Source organism: Aquarana catesbeiana, linkage group LG07, assembly GCF_042186555.1.
Source record: "Aquarana catesbeiana isolate 2022-GZ linkage group LG07, ASM4218655v1, whole genome shotgun sequence".
In the NCBI taxonomy this organism is placed as follows: domain Eukaryota; kingdom Metazoa; phylum Chordata; class Amphibia; order Anura; family Ranidae; genus Aquarana; species Aquarana catesbeiana.
The window spans coordinates 331434868-331453708 of NC_133330.1; the positions used below are offsets into that span (position 1 = coordinate 331434868).

The window sequence follows — 18841 nt, forward strand, 5'->3', positions numbered from 1 at the left end:
TATGCAGGGCCGGTGCTACCACTAGGCAAATTAGGCAGCTGCCTAGGGGCGCCTGCCCGCTGGTTTCCCTCCACGCCTGCATGCTCTGCAGGCTGCATGTAACTAACTCAGTCTGACCAGTAGTGTAATTAGAGGTGCAGCGAAGCACTGGAGCCAGCGCTAGAGGAAGCAGAGCCTATGGTGTCAAAAATCCTTGCACCATCCCTGCCTGTATGCACAACTGAACATTACATACATTTGTTCCTGCACTCTATACACTAGGCCAGGGGTTGGCAACCCTTGGCATGGGTTCCAGAGGTGGCACGTGCCCGAACTTGGGATGGCACGCGAGAGCAATTCCGGCAGACTCATCTCCCACACATGAAAGCCGGCCAGCGGCTGCATACATAGAGAGCCGAGCAGCTGGTTCATAGCCACCTCTCTTCCCGCACATGACGGTTCTGCACTCCTCCTTCTGTGCAGTGAAGCAGCTCTACACTCCATAGTCCAGGGCTGGGCAGCTCTCCTATTGTTTTGGTAATTCTGCACTCCTCCTCCGTGGCAGCAGTATTCTCATCCCGAGGCATCTTATGGCCAGCCCTCTCTAATCAGTGAACAAGTACATCTACTACCTGCGAACACTCCTCTCCCTCCGCAGCCCCGCACCTGCCATCTGTGAGGGAGACCCTTATGGCCAGAAAAGTTGAGGCTGCGGATGAAGTTATTAGCTTTGCATATAACTGACTTTTTGTAACTATTACTTTATTACAGGCTTTCTACATTTATTACATTTCTTTCTAATGTATTAAAATTAGAAGAAAAGAGGTTTAACTTTAAACTACGTAGAGGGTTCTTTACTGTAAGAGCGGCAAGAATGTGGAATTCCCTTCCACAGGCGGTGGTCTCAGCGGGGGGCATCGATAGTTTCAAGAAACTATTATATAGGCACCTGAACTACCGCAACATACAGGGATATACAATGTAATACTGACATATAATCACACACATAGGTTGGACTTGATGGACTTGTGTCTTTTTTTCAACCTCACCTACTATGTAACTATGTAAGTACCACAAAGCAGTACTTGCAAAGCCAGTTATACTTACTGCTCTAGAAGTGGCTTTGTAAGTACTGCTTTGTAACTGGCTTTGTATATACTGCTTTGTAACTGGCTTTGCAGTACTTACAAAGCCAGTTACAAAGCAGTACTTACAAAGCCAGGTGCAAAGCAATATATACAAAGCCACTTCTAGAGCAGTAAGTATAACTGGCTTTGTGAGTACTATTTTGTAACGGGCTTTCTTTTTTTAACAAAAACAGTGGTGCTTTATTATTGTAATAGGTAATCAGAGTTACAGAATACCATTCAACAGAGTAGAATACATTACATACGTAGATTACATATTTGAGGATAGGGAAATTAATTTGCAAACCCACAAACAATACATAAGGTTAATAGTACCATTCTCAACAAGTACCGTCCACCCTCCACCCACCAAAACCCTTCCCTATTGGGATAAACAAACGTAGTGAACTGAATGTTTCTCTACGAGGCCATCCACGGAGCCCAAACTTTTTCAAATTTCCACGGACAGCCACGGTTTATATATGTCATTTTATACATGGGGATTACTGCCTCAATCTGTGCCTCCCAGGCTGAAAAGGATGGAGGGGAAGAATCTATCCATTTCATAAGTATTTCTTTTTTGGCATAGAAAAGAAGGAAGGAAATCAGTAATTTAAGATGATATGGCCTCTGCTCATCATCATGTATCCCCAACAACGCCATGGCCGGCAAGAGCGGAATAGAGGTCTGCAATCTGGAGTTGATCTCACCTACAATCTTAGTCCAAAATAGTGCAACAACTGGGCACTCCCAGAACATATGTATAAATGTGCCTATATGGACTTTGCATTTAGGACACATGGGGTCTCTCTCGGGAAATATACGATGGAGTCTCTGCGGGGTATAGTAGACCCTGTGTATAAATTTAACTTGAATCAATTTGTCCTTGGATGCTATCACTAATTTCGGGCCATACTCTAGACAATCCTCCCATCCCTCCCTATCCAGTGACGGGATATCAGCCCGCCATCTTTCCCATAAATCATTAATCTTAGGGGAATCTCTTCCCAGCAACGCATTATATATTGAGGATAGGGGTTTAGACAAGTCTCCAGGGGATAGGAGATCTTCGATGGGGTCCGTCTGTAACAGGGGAGTTTGCGGGAATTGAGCCCTGGCCGCATGTCTCAGCTGTAGGTACCGGAACCCCATCCATCGGGGCAGTCCAAATTTAGCTGTAAGCTCCTGCAGGGAGAGCAGTTGACCCCCAGACATTACGTGCTCCAACAAGGTTACACCATATCTAGCCCACACCTGTGGGTCCGGTATCATACGGAAGTGTTTAAGTCGTGGGTTCCCCCATAGGGGATGAGCTGGAGACAATTGGCCAGGCCTCAAGTATCTGCGCCTAGCCGCTTCCCATACTCTCCAAGTTGCTCTAGTAGGCCCAGGGATCTCACAGTATGCCTTGGGTCCTCTATAGGGAAAACTCCGAAGGTCCGTCAGGGAACCCAGAATATTCGCCTCGAGACAGGTTGCCACATTGGATCTAGAACCCTGGAACCACCAGTGTACCGTCACCAACATGGCTGCCCAGAAATATAACTGGAAATCAGGGAGGGCAAGTCCGCCCAAATCTGCAGGTAAGCATAACGTAGTACGTGCCAACCTAGGGTGTCTCCCCGACCAAATAGAGGAACCCACTATACGGTCAATCTCCCTAAAAAACGAGGCTGGGACCCAGACCGGGCAATTCCTAAACAGATAGTTAAATTTGGGCAGTATCATCATTTTAAGGAGACTAATGCGACCCAGAAGATTCAGAGGAAGACTCTCCCAGGCAGCACATTTTGAACGTAGGGTGTTCAGGACAGGGGACAGGTTTTTTACTATAAAATCAGAGAGATTCCTAGTGACCACAACTCCAAGATATTTAAATTCCCCAACCCTTTGTAGTGGGGAGGAGAGGGGTCCAGAGTTAACCTCATCGTCTATAAAAAATAGGACTGACTTGGTCCAATTTATCTTAACTCCCGAGAGTCCACCAAAACTGTCAAAAATACGCAGGGCAGCCTGAAGAGAGGGTCCAGCATCATTAAGGTACAATAATGCGTCGTCTGCATAGAGGGAGAGGCGCTCTTCCATCATACCCACCCGCAGGCCCAGAACGTCCGGAGCACTCCTAATGGCAATTGCCAGAGGCTCCAGCGCTAGGGCGAACAGGCTGGGGGAGAGCGGGCATCCCTGCCTCGTACCGCGAAACAGATCAAAAGGAGTCTGAGACCCAATTGTTGGTGCGAACCCGTGCCCGGGGGGATCGGTACAGCAATCGTACTCCGTGAATAAATTTAGGACCAAATCCGAATCTACGCAAGGTTTCCCATAAAAACTTCCACTCAACAGAGTCGAAAGCCTTCTCGGCATCTAAAGAGGCAATAACCCTGGACCCCGTGTTGTCATGCGATGTTGCTAAGTTAAGGAACAGGCGCCTAATATTAATATCTGTGCCCTTGCCTGGCATAAATCCCGTCTGGTCTATACCCACTAGGTCTTCTATTACATGGGATAGTCGGGTGGCCAAGACCTTAGCAAAGATCTTGGCATCAACATTTAGCAACGAGATGGGCCTGTACGATGCACAATCAAGAGGGTCTTTTCCTGGTTTAGGAACCAGTACAATAACCGCCTCATTCATTGAGTCAGGTAGGGCTAGCATATTTGCAAATTTAGAAAGCAGTGAAGTCAACTTAGGGGCCAGTAGTTCAGAAAAATTGGAGTAAAATTCAGATGGTAACCCATCTGCACCTGGGGCCTTCCCTCCGTTGAGATGTCCCATGGCAACCTGTATCTCCTCAAGTGTGATGTCAGCCTCCAGCCCCTCCCTTGCTTCCTCAGACAACACAGGGATAGTCAGGGAGTCAAAAAAAGAGGACATGGATGAGTCCGATGCAGCATCTCTAGAGGAATAAACCTCCTGAAAGTATTCTCGGAAACGGTTATTAATATTAGCAGGGGCAGTAAGGATCTGGTCAGTATTGTCTCTAATGGAGCCTATAGGGGTTGAAGGTATGTTTCCCTTAGCCAGCCACGCAAGAAGCTTCCCATTTTTACCACCATGCTCGAACACGCGTTGAGCGGAGTATAACAAAGCCTTGTCTGTCTGGGCCATCCTAGTGGTGGATAGGTCACGCAGGGCCTTTTTCCATGCTCTATACCGGTCCTCCCCAGGAGCAGAAACGTAGTAACGGGCTTTCTAACTACTACATTAAAACTTTTAAAGCAACCTACAACTTTATAAAAGGGTTTGGTAACTACTGCTTTAGAAATTCTGGTTCCAAAGTACTCATTTCCAAACCCTGTTCTACTGTAAATCAGTAGCTCCAAACCCCTGTTTTAAGGCTACATTCACACAGGTGGGCTGATCTGAGATGAGAAGGTACAGGAGTTGTGAAGGTGCAGGAATTGGGGCTGATCTGAGGGGTAAAGGTGCAGGAATTGGGGCTGATCTGAGGGGTAAAGGTGCAGGAATTGGGGTGATCTGAGGGGTAAAGGTGCAGGAATTGGGGCTGATCTGAGGGGTGAAGGTGCAGGAATTGGGGCTGATCTGAGGAGTGAAGGTGCAGGAATTGGGGTGATCTGAGGGGTGAAGGTGCAGGAATTGGGGTGATCTGAGGGGTGAAGGTGCAGGAATTGGGGTGATCTGAGGGGTGAAGGTGCAGGAATTGGGGCTGATCTGAGGGGTGAAGGTGCAGGAATTGGGGCTGATCTGAGGGGTGAAGGTGCAGGAATTGGGGCTGATCTGAGGGGTGAAGGTGCAGGAATTGGGGCTGATCTGAGGGGTGAAGGTGCAGGAATTGGGGCTGATCTGAGGGGTGAAGGTGCAGGAATTGGGGCTGATCTGAGGGGTGAAGGTGCAGGAATTGGGGCTGATCTGAGGGGTGAAGGTGCAGGAATTGGGGCTGATCTGAGGGGTGAAGGTGCAGGAATTGGGGCTGATCTGAGGGGTGAAGGTGCAGGAATTATGGCTGATCTGAGGGGTGAAGGTGCAGGAATTATGGCTGATCTGAGGGGTGAAGGTGCAGGAATTGGGGTGATCTGAGGGGTAAAGGTGCAGGAATTGGGGCTGATCTGAGGGGTAAAGGTGCAGGAATTGGGGCTGATCTGAGGGGTAAAGGTGCAGGAATTGGGGTGATCTGAGGGGTAAAGGTGCAGGAATTGGGGCTGATCTGAGGGGTGAAGGTGCAGGAATTTGGGCTGATCTGAGGGGTGAAGATGCAGGAATTGAGGTGATCTGAGGGGTGAAGGTGCAGGAATTGGGGCTGATCTGAGGGGTGAAGGTGCAGGAATTGGGGCTGATCTGAGGGGTGAAGGTGCAGGAATTATGGCTGATCTGAGGGGTGAAGGTGCAGGAATTGGGGTGATCTGAGGGGTAAAGGTGCAGGAATTGGGGCTGATCTGAGGGGTAAAGGTGCAGGAATTGGGGCTGATCTGAGGGGTAAAGGTGCAGGAATTGGGGTGATCTGAGGGGTAAAGGTGCAGGAATTGGGGCTGATCTGAGGGGTGAAGGTGCAGGAATTGGGGTGATCTGAGGGGTGAAGGTGCAGGAATTTGGGCTGATCTGAGGGGTGAAGGTGCAGGAATTTGGGCTGATCTGAGGGGTGAAGGTGCAGGAATTGGGGCTGATCTGAGGGGTGAAGGTGCAGGAATTTGGGCTGATCTGAGGGGTGAAGATGCAGGAATTGAGGTGATCTGAGGGGTGAAGGTGCAGGAATTGGGCTGATCTGAGGGGTGAAGGTGCAGGAATTGAGGCTGATCTGAGGGGTGAAGGTGCAGGAATTTGGGCTGATCTGAGGGGTGAAGGTGCAGGAATTGGGGCTGATCTGAGGGGTGAAGGTGCAGGAATTTGGGCTGATCTGAGGGGTGAAGATGCAGGAATTGAGGTGATCTGAGGGGTGAAGGTGCAGGAATTGGGCTGATCTGAGGGGTGAAGGTGCAGGAATTGAGGCTGATCTGAGGGGTGAAGGTGCAGGAATTTGGGCTGATCTGAGGGGTGAAGGTGCAGGAATTGGGGCTGATCTGAGGGGTGAAGGTGCAGGAATTGGGGCTGATCTGAGGGGTGAAGGTGCAGGAATTTGGGCTGATCTGAGGGGTGAAGGTGCAGGAATTGGGGCTGATCTGAGGGGTGAAGGTGCAGGAATTGGGGCTGATCTGAGGGGTGAAGGTGCAGGAATTGGGGTGATCTGAGGGGTGAAGGTGCAGGAATTGGGGTGATCTGAGGGGTGAAGGTGCAGGAATTGGGGTGATCTGAGGGGTGAAGGTGCAGGAATTGGGGCTGATCTGCGGTGTGAAGGTGCAGGAATTGGGGTGATCTGAGGGGTGAAGGTGCAGGAATTGGGGTGATCTGAGATGTGATTTCACAGAAGTCTTCAGCTGGCACATTAATTTCAACCTTCCCGTACTTACCTCACAGCACATCTCTTTTGGAACAAGAGTAATGCCCCGTACACACGATCCGAATATTGTATGACAGATCGTACGACCTTTTTCGCTTAATAGTCGCAAGTAGAAATTGAATAGTTAAATAAAGTCACGAAAATTCTCGTATGACAGAAAAAAAATAATCGGCAGTGATGTCATGTGTTGTAATGTATTTGTATTGTATTTTCGGACAACTATACTGACTAAATGAAAAATTGTAGGATCTGGAATCTTACGAGGAAAATTTTCCTGCATGTCCGATCAAATAATATCGGATGAACTGTCGTGATCGGCTGTCGAAAGTAGTGTACACACGATCCAAAAATCGTACGATTCTTCCTCAGAGGACAGTTTTCGTACGATATACGGATCGTGTGTACGGGCCATTAGTTACCATTGATCTTTGAAAGCTCAATGTTCATTTTGTACTGTTATTCAAGTAGTTCTTTCTTATCGTGATTGAGAATGTAAAGTTTACTCTTTTTTTTTTTTTATATAACCGGCACTCTCAATTTCTTGTCAAAAATTTTCGGCACACTCTGCTCAAAAGGATGCCTACCCCTGGCACTAGGCTGTACGGTGCCTTGAAAAAGTATTCATACCCCTTGAAATTTTCCACATTTTGTCATGTTACAACCAAAAATGTAAATGTATTTTATTGGGATTTTATGTGATAGACCAACACAAAGTGGCACATAATTGTGAAGTGGAAGTAAAATGATAAATGGTTTTCAAAATGTTTTACAACTAAATATGTGAAAAGTGTGGGGTACATTTGTATGGCGCCCCCCGGAGTCAGTACTTTGTAGAATCACCTTTCTCTGAAATTACAGCTGCAAGTCTTTTTGGGGATGTCTCTACCAGCTTTGCACATCTAGAGAGGGACATTTTTGCCCATTCTTCTTCTTTGCAAAATATCTCAAGCTCTGTCAGATTGGATGGAGAGCGTCTGTGAACAGCAATTTTCAAGTCTTGCCACAGATTCTCAATTGTATTTAGGTCTGGACTGTGACTGGGCCATTCTAACACATAAATATGCTTTGATGTAAACCATTCCATTGTAGCTCTGGCTGTATGTTTAGGGTCGTTGTCCAGCTGGAAGGTGAACCTCCTCCCCAGTCTCAAGTCTTTTGCAGACTCCAACAGGTTTTCTTCTAAGATTGTCCTGTATTTGGCTCCATCCATCTTCCCATCAACTCTGACCAGCTTCCCTGTCCCTGCTGAAGAAAAGCATCCCCACAACACGATGCTGCCACCACCATGTTTCACGGTGGGGATGGTGTGTTCAGGGTGATGTGTAGTGTTAGTTTTCCTCCACACATAGCGTTTTGCTTTTAGGCTAAAAAGTTCAATTTTGGTCTCATCTGACCAGATCACCTTCTTCCACATGTTTGCTGTGTCCTCCACATGGCTTCTCGCAAACAGGACTTCTTTTGGCTTTCTTTCAACAATGTCTTTCTTCTTGTCACTCTTCCATAAAGGGCAGATTTGTGGAGAACACGACTAATAGTTGTCCTGTGGACAGATTCTCCCACCTGAGCTGTGGAGCTCTGCAGCTCCTCCAGAGTTACCATGGGCCTCTTGGCTTCTTCTCTGATGAATGTTCTCCTTGCCCGGCCGGTCAGTTTAGGTGGACGGCCATGTCTTGGTAGGTTTGCAGTTGTGCCATACTCTTTCCATTTTCGGATGATGGATTGAACAGAGCTCCGTGAGATGTTCAAAGCTTGGGAGATTTTTTTTATAACCTAACCCTGCTTTATACTTCTCCACAACTTTATCCCTGACCTGTGTGGTGTGTTCCTTGGCCTTCATGATGCTGTTTGTTCACTAAGGTTCTCTAACAAACCTCTGAGAGCTTCACAGAACAGCTGTATTTATACTGAGATTACATTACACACCGGTGGAGTCTACTTACTAATTAGGTGACTTCTGAAGGCAATTGGTTCCACTAGATTTTAGTTAGGGGTATCAGAGTAAAGGGGGCTGAATACAAATGCCCCCCACACTTTTCACATATTTATTTGTAAAAAATTTTGAAAACCATTTATCATTTTCCTTCCACTTCACAATTATGTACCACTTTGTGTTGATCACATAAAATCCCAATAAAATACATTTACGTTTTTTGGTTGTAACATGACAAAATGTGGAAAATGTCAAGGGGTATGAATACTTTTTCAAAGCACTGTATGTTACATACATCTGATCCTGCACTCTACACACTATGCTGTATATTACACACTCTGGATCACTGCACACAATGAAACACTGCTCTCTGCACATTGTGTTGTATGTTACATTCTTTAAATAAAACTGCTTCACATTGTTTTCTGTTTTGTATATGAGGACCCCAGCATTCTGTATGTTGTGTTGTACATTACATACACCAGATCACTGTGGTCTGTACCCCATTCTACACCATTACATACACCACACCATTGCTATGAACACCACTATGAATTTGTTTTTGGAATTCAGAACTTCATCCCGTTTCCAACCCCCATCAGGTTGTACCTGAGAACATCCATTTCGTCTTTTAAAGCCCTCGACTCCTCAGCTAGGCTGGCCAACTCCACACTGCGGTTCTGCGTCTCAATCAGCTGTTTCTCCAGCTCCTCGCAGTGAACCCGATAATCATCCTTTGCCGCTTCCAGCCTGCAAGTATAAATACACAGAAAGATTAATATGCATTGATGTGTTCATGTGTGCTAGTAGGGCATAAAAATCCCATTAGGCATCCGATACGGTACTGGGGCACCTCCTCAATGCATAGCGCACAGTACGCTTTCTTTTAAATTTCTTTAATAGATGCAAACATAAACCACTTCAAAACCAGTTCTGACGTTTCTCACATAAATGTAAAAAATCTGCATTTTTCTGCTAGAAAATTACTTAGAACCCCCAAACATTACAGATATTTTTTTTTTTAAGCAGAGGCCCTGGAGAATAAAATGGTTGTTGTTGCAATTTTTTTTTATGTCACACGATCTTTGTGCAGCCGTTTATCAAATGCAAATTTTTAGGAAAAAAATTAGGGCTGCACCGATACTAGTATTGGTATCGGTGCCGAGTATTTGCACAAGTATCGGTACTCATGCAAATGCGCGTATACTTGAAACTGATACTTTCAGGCTCGGTTCTTTGAGCTGTCAGTGGGTCTCCCCTGTTGACAGCTGAAGTGTTAGGTCCCTTTCACACGTGCGGACAGTATGTCCGTATTTCATCCATCCGTTTTCGGATGAAATACGGACATACATGCATCACTATGGGATAGCGGGTGTCAGTGGATGAACATCCGCTGACACCCGATATCATCCGTCCCTGCTATGGTCCGATTCTGCAGACGGAGGAAAGTCCTATTTTTCTACCGTCTGCAGAGTGGATCGAATGAACATGGACTGCACGAGACAGTAGTATGCTCCATATCATTTCACATCTATTATCCCATTTATCATTATACTACTGTTTTTTTAATCGTTTTTTTATCTTATTTAGGCATCTAGGAAATACCTCTATGCTTATTCAGAGGTTTTCCACCAAAAAGATGGCCGCGTCCATATACATACATACATACATACATACAAGAGTATCCTTGTTTACCTACAACAAAATGGACAGTACATATAATCTATTTGCCTACGGCAAAATGGCCGCCATGTAAACATAACATTGACCACAACCAAGATGGCCGCTTTAACATTTCCGGTTCTCACCTTATTTAAATCAGAATAGCACAACCAATCCGGTTCCCTAGATGAAGACACGTGACGTAACGCGTAGGGAGTGGCCAGAGCTAGACATACACCAGGAGGAAAAGTGAGAGGGCGCTGAGAACGCCATACAGTCACTGTTTTTCCATTCTGCTTTTATCTATTTGTTACACTGTAAGAGTCCACTTTAGTCATTTAATAAACATCCCGTAGCCTTTTAAACATACTGCACTAGTGGAGGATTGTCTTTCTCTTTTTTCCCCCTGCCGTTGCTGTGGCGACACTGGAGCAATTTAGGAGACACTAGCAGGGGAATTTAAAGGGGAGATCCACGACGGGCTTCGCTTACAGTATCCATCAGCGATAACATCCACACATCTTTTACTTACTGATGCGATCATTTATCAGCTTTAAGGTGAGAGTTCTGTGAGACCACATCCAGGAGAGATTATATGGAGTTTTCTATGGGCAACATCACTGAATTACATCATTAATATCTAGTCACTTATTCAGATCACCGTTTTTATATATCTGTGAATTGCAAGATGTGTCCACTTCACCCGTCATGGACTTTCTACTTCTAATATTTAATCATTTGGATTAGTGATACAATTTTATCCATCTATATATTTATTCACTGGCGCTGTTACTGCTGAACTATTGTGATTAGACCCATTAGAAGACACCATTCACACTCATTTTTTAGCACCATTTGCACCAGACACTTTTTGATATTGATTATATGTGATTATTTGAAGTATATTTATTTTCACCAATTTTTGACGTGGTATTGTTCATTTTAGATATTCATTCACTATATATCTGTACAGCGATACACTATTCACTTGCTACCATTGCACTTTATTATTTATTCCTAGTCTATATTGCTAGATTGTATTTATGCATAGAGGACTTTTCCTCATACACTAGGTTATTGCGCAAAATCATCTTTTTTCACGTTGGGCACCAGGGTTGCTGTACTCCTGGTATCTAAAGTTCTAAATGCAAAGTCATTCCGGTGGCTTGGAGGCTCAGGTGAGTATGGACCCCAACCTTACACTCTCATGCTAAAACCAGGGCCATTAATATGGTGCTGCTTTTGTAGCAATAACAGCCTCCACTCTTCTGAGAAGGTTTTCAACAAGATCTTGGAGTTTGTTTGTGGGAATTTCTACCCAGTCAGCCAACAAAGAGTATTTGTGAGGTGGGGTACTGATGTTGGATGAGAGGATCTGACTCACAATTAATGTTACAATTCATCCATAAAAATGTTCAGTAAGGTTGAGGTCAGGTTTCTGTGGAGGAAACTGAAGTTTCTCCACACCAAACTCATTAAACCATGACTTTATGGAGCTGGCTTTGTACACAGGGGGACAGTCATGTTGGAACAGAAAAAGTTCTTCACCATAAAGACAGAGTTACTGTTGTTGGATGATGAGAAGACCTGGCTCATCATCTGTGTGCCAATTCATCCCAAAGGCGTTCAGTAGGGTTGAGGTCAACTCAAGTTCCTCCATACCAAACTCATCAAACCATGTCTTTATACATAGGGGCACAGTCATGATGGGACAGAAAAGGGCCTTCACCAAAGTGTGGCCACAAGGTTGGAAGAGCACAATTGTCTAAAACGTCCTTGTATACTCCACCCTTCATTGGAACTTAATTATTTGAAGGAAGGTACATATTTTCAGCCCCTATAGAGAACATCTTTTAATTATATGAAGAATGCATTGGTACTAATCACGTTCTTTTCAAAGTACTGCATGCACAGACTGGGCAGGGCACCAGGGTTGCCGTACTCCTGGTATCTAAAGTTCTCAATGCAAAGTCATTCCGGTGGCCTGGAGGCTCAGGTGAGTATGGACCCCAACCTTACACTCTCATGCCAAAACCAGGGCCATTAATATGGAGCTGCTTTTGTAGCAATAACAGCCTCCACTCTTCTGAGGTTTTCAACAAGATTTTGGAATTTGTTTGTGGGAATTTCTACCCAGTCAGCCAACAAAGAGTATTTGTGAGGTCGGGTACTGATGTTGGATGAGAAGATCTGACTCACAATTAATGTTACAATTCATCCATAAAAATGTTCAGTAAGGTTGAGGTCAGGTTTCTGTGGAGGAAACTCAAGTTCCCCCACACCAAACTCATTAAACCATGTTTTTATGGAGCTGGCTTTGTACACAGGGGCACAGTCATGATGGGACAGAAAAGGGCCTTCACCAAAGTGTGGCCACAAGGTTGGAAGAGCACAATTGTCTAAAACGTCCTTGTATACTCCACCCTTCATTGGAACTTAATTATTTGAAGGAAGGTACGTATTTTCAGCCCCTATAGAGAACATCTTTTAATTATATGAAGAATGCATTGGTACTAATCACGTTCTTTTCAAAGTACTGCATGCACAGACTGGGCAGGGCACCAGGGTTTTAGTACTCCTGGTATCTAAAGTTCTCAGTGCAAAGACATTCTGGTGGCTTGGAGGATCAGGTGAATATGGACCCCATCCTTACACTTTGCCCATACCTGTAATTTTCTTCCTGCAGCTGCTCCAGCTGGGTCTGTAAATATTTTTTAGCTGCCATATTGGTAGGTTCCTCGAAGGAGTCTAATTGGTTTATCCTTTCATTCTGCACCTCGTTTTCAGCCAATAAACTGTTTCTCTCCTCTTGCAAGGCAGCCACCTATTAAATGAGACAATTGATGAATTATTTGTACTGTAATGTACATGTAGCAAACTTTTATATTGTAATTGTCAAGTAAAAAGTGAATTCAGGAGCTCAAAATTATCAAAATAGCCACTAGATGTCCTAAGACATCTGGGTTGACTGACGGCCAGCATAATTAAACCCACTTCCACCCCCAGCCTGTGACTGCACACTGAAAGGAGAAGCAGCACAGTGATGGACTCATCTCTCCGTCACTCTGCTGCTCTCTACTCCTGTTAACACGTTCCTTGTTAGCAACAATAAAAAAATTACATTCATTAAAACTTGTTCTTCATGAATGCACCATATGGTGTTCAGGGTTACAGATGAACTGCAGGCACCTGCCAAAAGATTTGTATTTTTGTCCATCCAGTTCTAGATAACACAGCTCTGCCGCACATCAAAGCCCTGTGTGGCAGGAAAGGAGACTGGAATTTTTTCTGCTGCAGTTAAGTTCCCTTTGCAGGTCTTGTCCTGTCCCCAGTCTATGATTGGGCTGTGAAAGGAGAAGCAGCAGATTAATGAGCTTATGTCACTCTGCTCTCTCCTATTAGCATGAACCTTGTTAGCACATGACAACTGCAGCTGATTGCATCATTGTGCTACTTCTACTTCACCTAGTATGAGCCCTGCTGTAGAGACTGCCAGAGTCTGACACCTTGTCACTTTCTGGTACTTACACTCCTTGTATTATAAATATATACATTTAATGGGATATCAATAAATGAAGAGCTGCATTAATGTGTGTATTTCAAATCTCCTACCTTCCCTCTCCAGCAACTCATGTCCCCTACTCCCCCTCTCTAGCAACTCATGTCCCCTACTCCCCCTCTCCAGCAACTCATGTCTCCTACCTCCCCTCTCCAGCAGCCTATGTCTGCTACCTCCCCTCTCCAGCAACTCATGTCCCCTACCTCCACTCTCCAGCAACTCATGTCCCCTACCCCCCCTCTCCAGCAGCCCATGTCTCCTACCTCCCCTCTCCAGCAACTCATGTCTCCTACCTCCCCTCTCCAGCAACTCATGTCTCCTACCTCCCCTCTCCAGCAGCCCATGTCTCCTACCTCCCCTCTCCAGCAGCCCATGTCTCCTACCTCCCCTCTCCAGCAACTTATGTCCCCTACCTCCCCTCTCCAGCAGCCCATGTCTCCTACCTCCCCTCTCCAGCAGCCCATGTCTCCTACCTCCCCTCTCCAGCAGCCCATGTCTCCTACCTCCCCTCTCCAGCAACTCATGTCCCCTACCTCCCCTCTCCAGCAGCCTGTGTCTCCTACCTCCCCTCTCCAGCAACTCATGTCCCCTACCTCCCCTCTCCAGCAACTCATGTCCCCTACCTCCCCTCTCCAGCAGCCCATGTCTCCTACCTCCCCTCTCCAGCAGCCCATGTCTCCTACCTCCCCTCTCCAGCAACTTATGTCCCCTACCTCCCCTCTCCAGCAACTCATGTCCCCTACCCCCCCTCTCCAGCAGCCTGTGTCTCCTACCTCCCCTCTCCAGCAACTCATGTCCCCTACCTCCCCTCTCCAGCAACTCATGTCCCCTACCTCCCCTCTCCAGCAACTCATGTCCCCTACCTCCCCTCTCCAGCAACTCATGTCTCCTACCTCCCCTCTCCAGCAACTCATGTCTCCTACCTCCCCTCTCCAGCAACTCATGTCCCCTACCTCCCCTCTCCAGCAGCCTGTGTCTCCTACCTCCCCTCTCCAGCAACTCATGTCCCCTACCTCCCCTCTCCAGCAACTCATGTCCCCTACCTCCCCTCTCCAGCAACTTATGTCCCCTACCTCCCCTCTCCAGCAGCCCATGTCGCCTAACTCCCCTCTCCAGCAACACACATTCACCTAACTCCCGTCTCCAGCAACTCCTATACCTACCTCCCCTCTCCAGCAACTCATGTCCCCTACCTCCCCTCTCCAGCAGCCCATGTCCCCTACCTCCCCTCTCCAGCAGCCCATGTCCCCTAACTCCCCTCTCCAGCAACACACATTCACCTAACTCCCGTCTCCAGCAACTCCTATCCCTACCTCCCCTCTTCAGCAACTCATGTCCTCTAACTCCCCTCTCCAGCAGCACACTTTCACCTAACTCCTCTCTCAAGCAACTCCTATCCCCTACCTCCCCTCTCCAGCAACCCATGTTCTCCTACCTCCCCTCTCCAGCAACCCATGTTCTCCTACCTCTCCTCTCCAGCAACTCATGTCCAATACCTCCCCTCTCCAGCAACTCATGTCCCCTACCTCCCCTCTCCAGCAACTCATGTCCAATACCTCCCCTCTCCAGCAACCCATGTTCTCCTACCTCCCCTCTCCAGTGGCCCATGTCTCCTACCTCCCCCTTCCAGAATGTTGTGGAACCACCTTGTTCTAGTCATATAATCTCATCCAAATGTTTGCATAAATGTTAATCCTTTAAGTCACATGGTGTGAACTATTTTCAAATCTCCAGTGTAGAGATGGTAGAATGACATTAAATGTGGAAGATGATGGAAAATGGTGTCCAAGACCCTCACCCCTGTTCAAGTACAGTTGTTCCAGTTTGGTGTAGATGACCTCTTTCAGGGCCCTTGAGAACCAGTTGTCCTCTCTGTCCAATATGTGCACCTCAATGTCCTCGAAATGCTGCCCGTTTTCCTCAAGGTAACCGTAATAGTACACTTGCACCAGCACTGTTGAATACTGTCTGTGATACTTTATTCTTATATGCACTGAGTTACATTCTCAGGACAAACTTCCTGGGGGTGTCTACCCCACCTTCTCAGTCCAAGTAGAACTGATAATAAACCTGTGTATCAGAACTACTGTACTTGGACCAAGATGACCCCCGAAAGCTAAACCTAAATTGTACCTGTTAGTGCAAATAAAATAAAACAAGTATCATGGACAGGACGCAACTGTTTGACTTGGAAGATCTGGTAAAGAGGACGTGACCAGGACGTGAAGCTCCAAAAATAGCATTGTACCTGAAGCCAAGAGGACATGCAGAATACGGGTGCATGAGAGTTCTGGGTGGACCTGCAACATTCTGCAGATACAACTCGCCGATAGCGCTGTACAGGTCGGGGAGATGACTTTCCAATGTGGAAATCAACTACTAAATCTAAAATACTAGCTATCTTCCATGATAATGATTTATAACATCTATTAATGGGAATGTAAAAATGCTAACTGGGAGCTACTTCTCTATGGTATCCACTGCCTCAGGACCCGTTCATAAGTGTGTATTGTGGTAACGAACGTTTGTGTTGGCATAAATCTGACCTCCGGCCTTCTCTTCAGCCATTTCAGTCCTCTCCTGGACTGAACTGGCTTTACTCTGATTTCACTGCACACTGTGAGCTTCTCGCAATGTGCATTAGAAGCTGCAGAATGTCAGATAGAACCCACCTCATTTCCAGGCTGAAGGACATCCAGCATCATCTATCCTTTTCCCCCTAAGATCCGCACCTTTTATTCATTGGAGTCCAGTTCTTTCAATCAAGGAGGCCCAGCATCACATGTGGCATTACCAAGGGCAGTCTGCATGCAAATACTGCCTACCTAGGAACACCCATCCCTCTAGATCAGTGGTCTCCAAACTGCAGACCGTGGGCCGCATGTGGCCCCTTGCTTGCCTTTTTTCTGGCCCTTGGGGCACTATTCCTCCCATTGATGCAAGACATTATTCCTTCTATTGACACCAATGATGGGGCACTAGCCACTGACACCAATGATGGGGCACTAGCCACTGACACCAATAATGGGGCACTAGCCACTGACACCAATAATGGGGCACTTAGCCACTGACACCAATGATGGGGCACTAGCCACTGACACCAATGATGGGGCACTAGCCACTGACACCAATGATGGGGCACTAGCCACTGACACCAATGATGGGGCACTAGCCACTGACACCATTATTGGGACACTAGCCACTGACACCAATGATGGGGCACTAGCCACTGACACCATTGATGGGGCACTAGCCACTGACACCAATGATGGGGCACTAGCCACTGACACCAATGATGGGGCACTATTCCTCCCACTGACACCAATGATGGGGCACTATTCCTCCCACTGACACCAATGATGAGGCACTATCCCTTCCTACTGACCACAGGTGCCATGTCATTTTTTTACTTCCACTGACCACCAAGCCCGAGGCATTTTCTACTCTCAGTGGCCACAGTCTGAACCTCTATCTGAAGGACAGTAAAATGGTTGTTTGTTTAGAATGTTTGGAGACTCCGACTCCAGACTAACATCCACACTTCAAGGCATTTTGGTATTTGTAGAACTCCCCCCAATAGTCAGCCCACTGCTTGCATACTGAGGCGGGGGTGCTGTGATGATTTCAGGAAGCTATGTACAGCACCCTGCCGACCCCTCCCACCAGCTATGATCTGCCTGCATTGCATAGAGAAGCACAGAGATCTAGCGATGATATCACTGGATCTAAAATGGGGTATGGAATGAAAGTTATGAATTTCAAAACCCCCATGGTTTGGTGCGCTTTTGTGCACTGCTGTAAAATGCGTGTTTTTACAGCAATGCATTAAGCATGCTCTTAAAGCAAACCTGTTCTTGGTCTATTCAGGGCAAATCAATACATTTCTTTTCATCCCCACCCCTTCCCGGGATAACATACTCTTCCTTCCTTTGCTCCCTTATCTCTCGCTGCAAGCCAAAGAATATACCTGGTATGAAGGAGCAATCACTCACTTCATATGATAGCTTTCGGCCAATCAGAGCTTTCATATAAGGAATTGTTGTCACCACATATCAGGAAGTGCCTGAATAATACTTTCATGGCACGATCATTAAGATTTTTTTTTTTAACCACCTTAACACTGCGTCCATGGACATCCTCCTAGAACAGGCCTTCCACGAGCCCCCTGGGGCACCCACCAGGTGTGCTCAGTGACCGCTGTGTCACTTGGACAAAGCTGATCACAGATCGCAGTACAGGTCCAACCACAGCGGCCCTTTACCATGTGATCAGCTGTGCCCAGACACAGCTGATCACATGTAAACAAACCTACCGTTTATTGGCATTCCTTTCCTCACGCAGTCTCACAGGGCACATTTACACTGATGATCAGTGCAGCCCCATCAGTTGCAATCAGTGCAGCTTATCAGTGCCCATCAGTGCTGCCTATCAGTGCCCCTTATCAGTGTCCGTTAGTGCCGCCTCATCAATTCAGCTTTATCAGTGCCTCCTCATCAGTGCTTATCAGTGCCCATCAGTGCAGCTTCACCAGTGTCCGTCAGAGCAGCCTCATCAGTGCCCATCAATGCAGCCTATCACTGCAGCCCATCAGTGCCCGTCAGTGCAGCCTCATCAGTGCCCATCAGTGCAGTCTCATCACTCCCCGTCAGTGCAGCCTCATCAGTGCCCGTCAGTGCAGTCTCATCACTCCCCGTCAGTGCAGCCTCATCAGTGGCCATCAGTGCAGCCTCATCACTGCCCGTCGGTGCAGCCTCATCACTGCCCGTCGGTGCAGCCTCATCACTGCCCGTCGGTGCAGCCTCATCACTGCCCGTCGGTGCAGCCTCATTACTGCCCTTCAGTGCGCCTCATCAGTGCCCGTCAGTGCACCTTATCACTGCCCATCAGTGTAGCCTCATTACTGCCCATCAGTGCACCTCATCACTGCCCAGTATTGCAGTCTAGTAGTGCCCATCAGTGAAAAAGAAAGATTACTTATTTGCAAAATTTTATAACAAAAGCAAAGAAAAACTTTTTTTTTATTTTTATTTTGGTCTTTTTTTTTTTTTTAGCAAAAAATAAAAAACCCAGCAGTGATTAAATACCATCAAAAGAAAGCTCTATTTGTGTGAAAAAAAGGATAATGATTTCATATGGGTACAATGTTGCATGACCGCGCAATTGTCATTCAAAAAAAGCTGAAAGCTAAAAA

The 18841-nt window shown here is 46.5% G+C and overlaps 1 protein-coding gene across 1 annotated transcript in view; it reads right to left on the reverse strand.

Annotated features, from left to right (window-relative positions):
* The window catches only part of HOOK1 (hook microtubule tethering protein 1), a 116786-nt gene that overhangs the window by 28222 nt on the left and 69723 nt on the right, over nucleotides 1-18841 (reverse strand). The window contains exons 9-10 of the mRNA XM_073593855.1: nucleotides 12758-12915; nucleotides 9039-9179 (exon numbers count right to left, since the gene is read on the reverse strand). Coding sequence (XP_073449956.1) covers nucleotides 9039-9179; nucleotides 12758-12915 — 299 coding nt within the window. The remainder of the gene's footprint in view (nucleotides 1-9038; nucleotides 9180-12757; nucleotides 12916-18841) is intronic.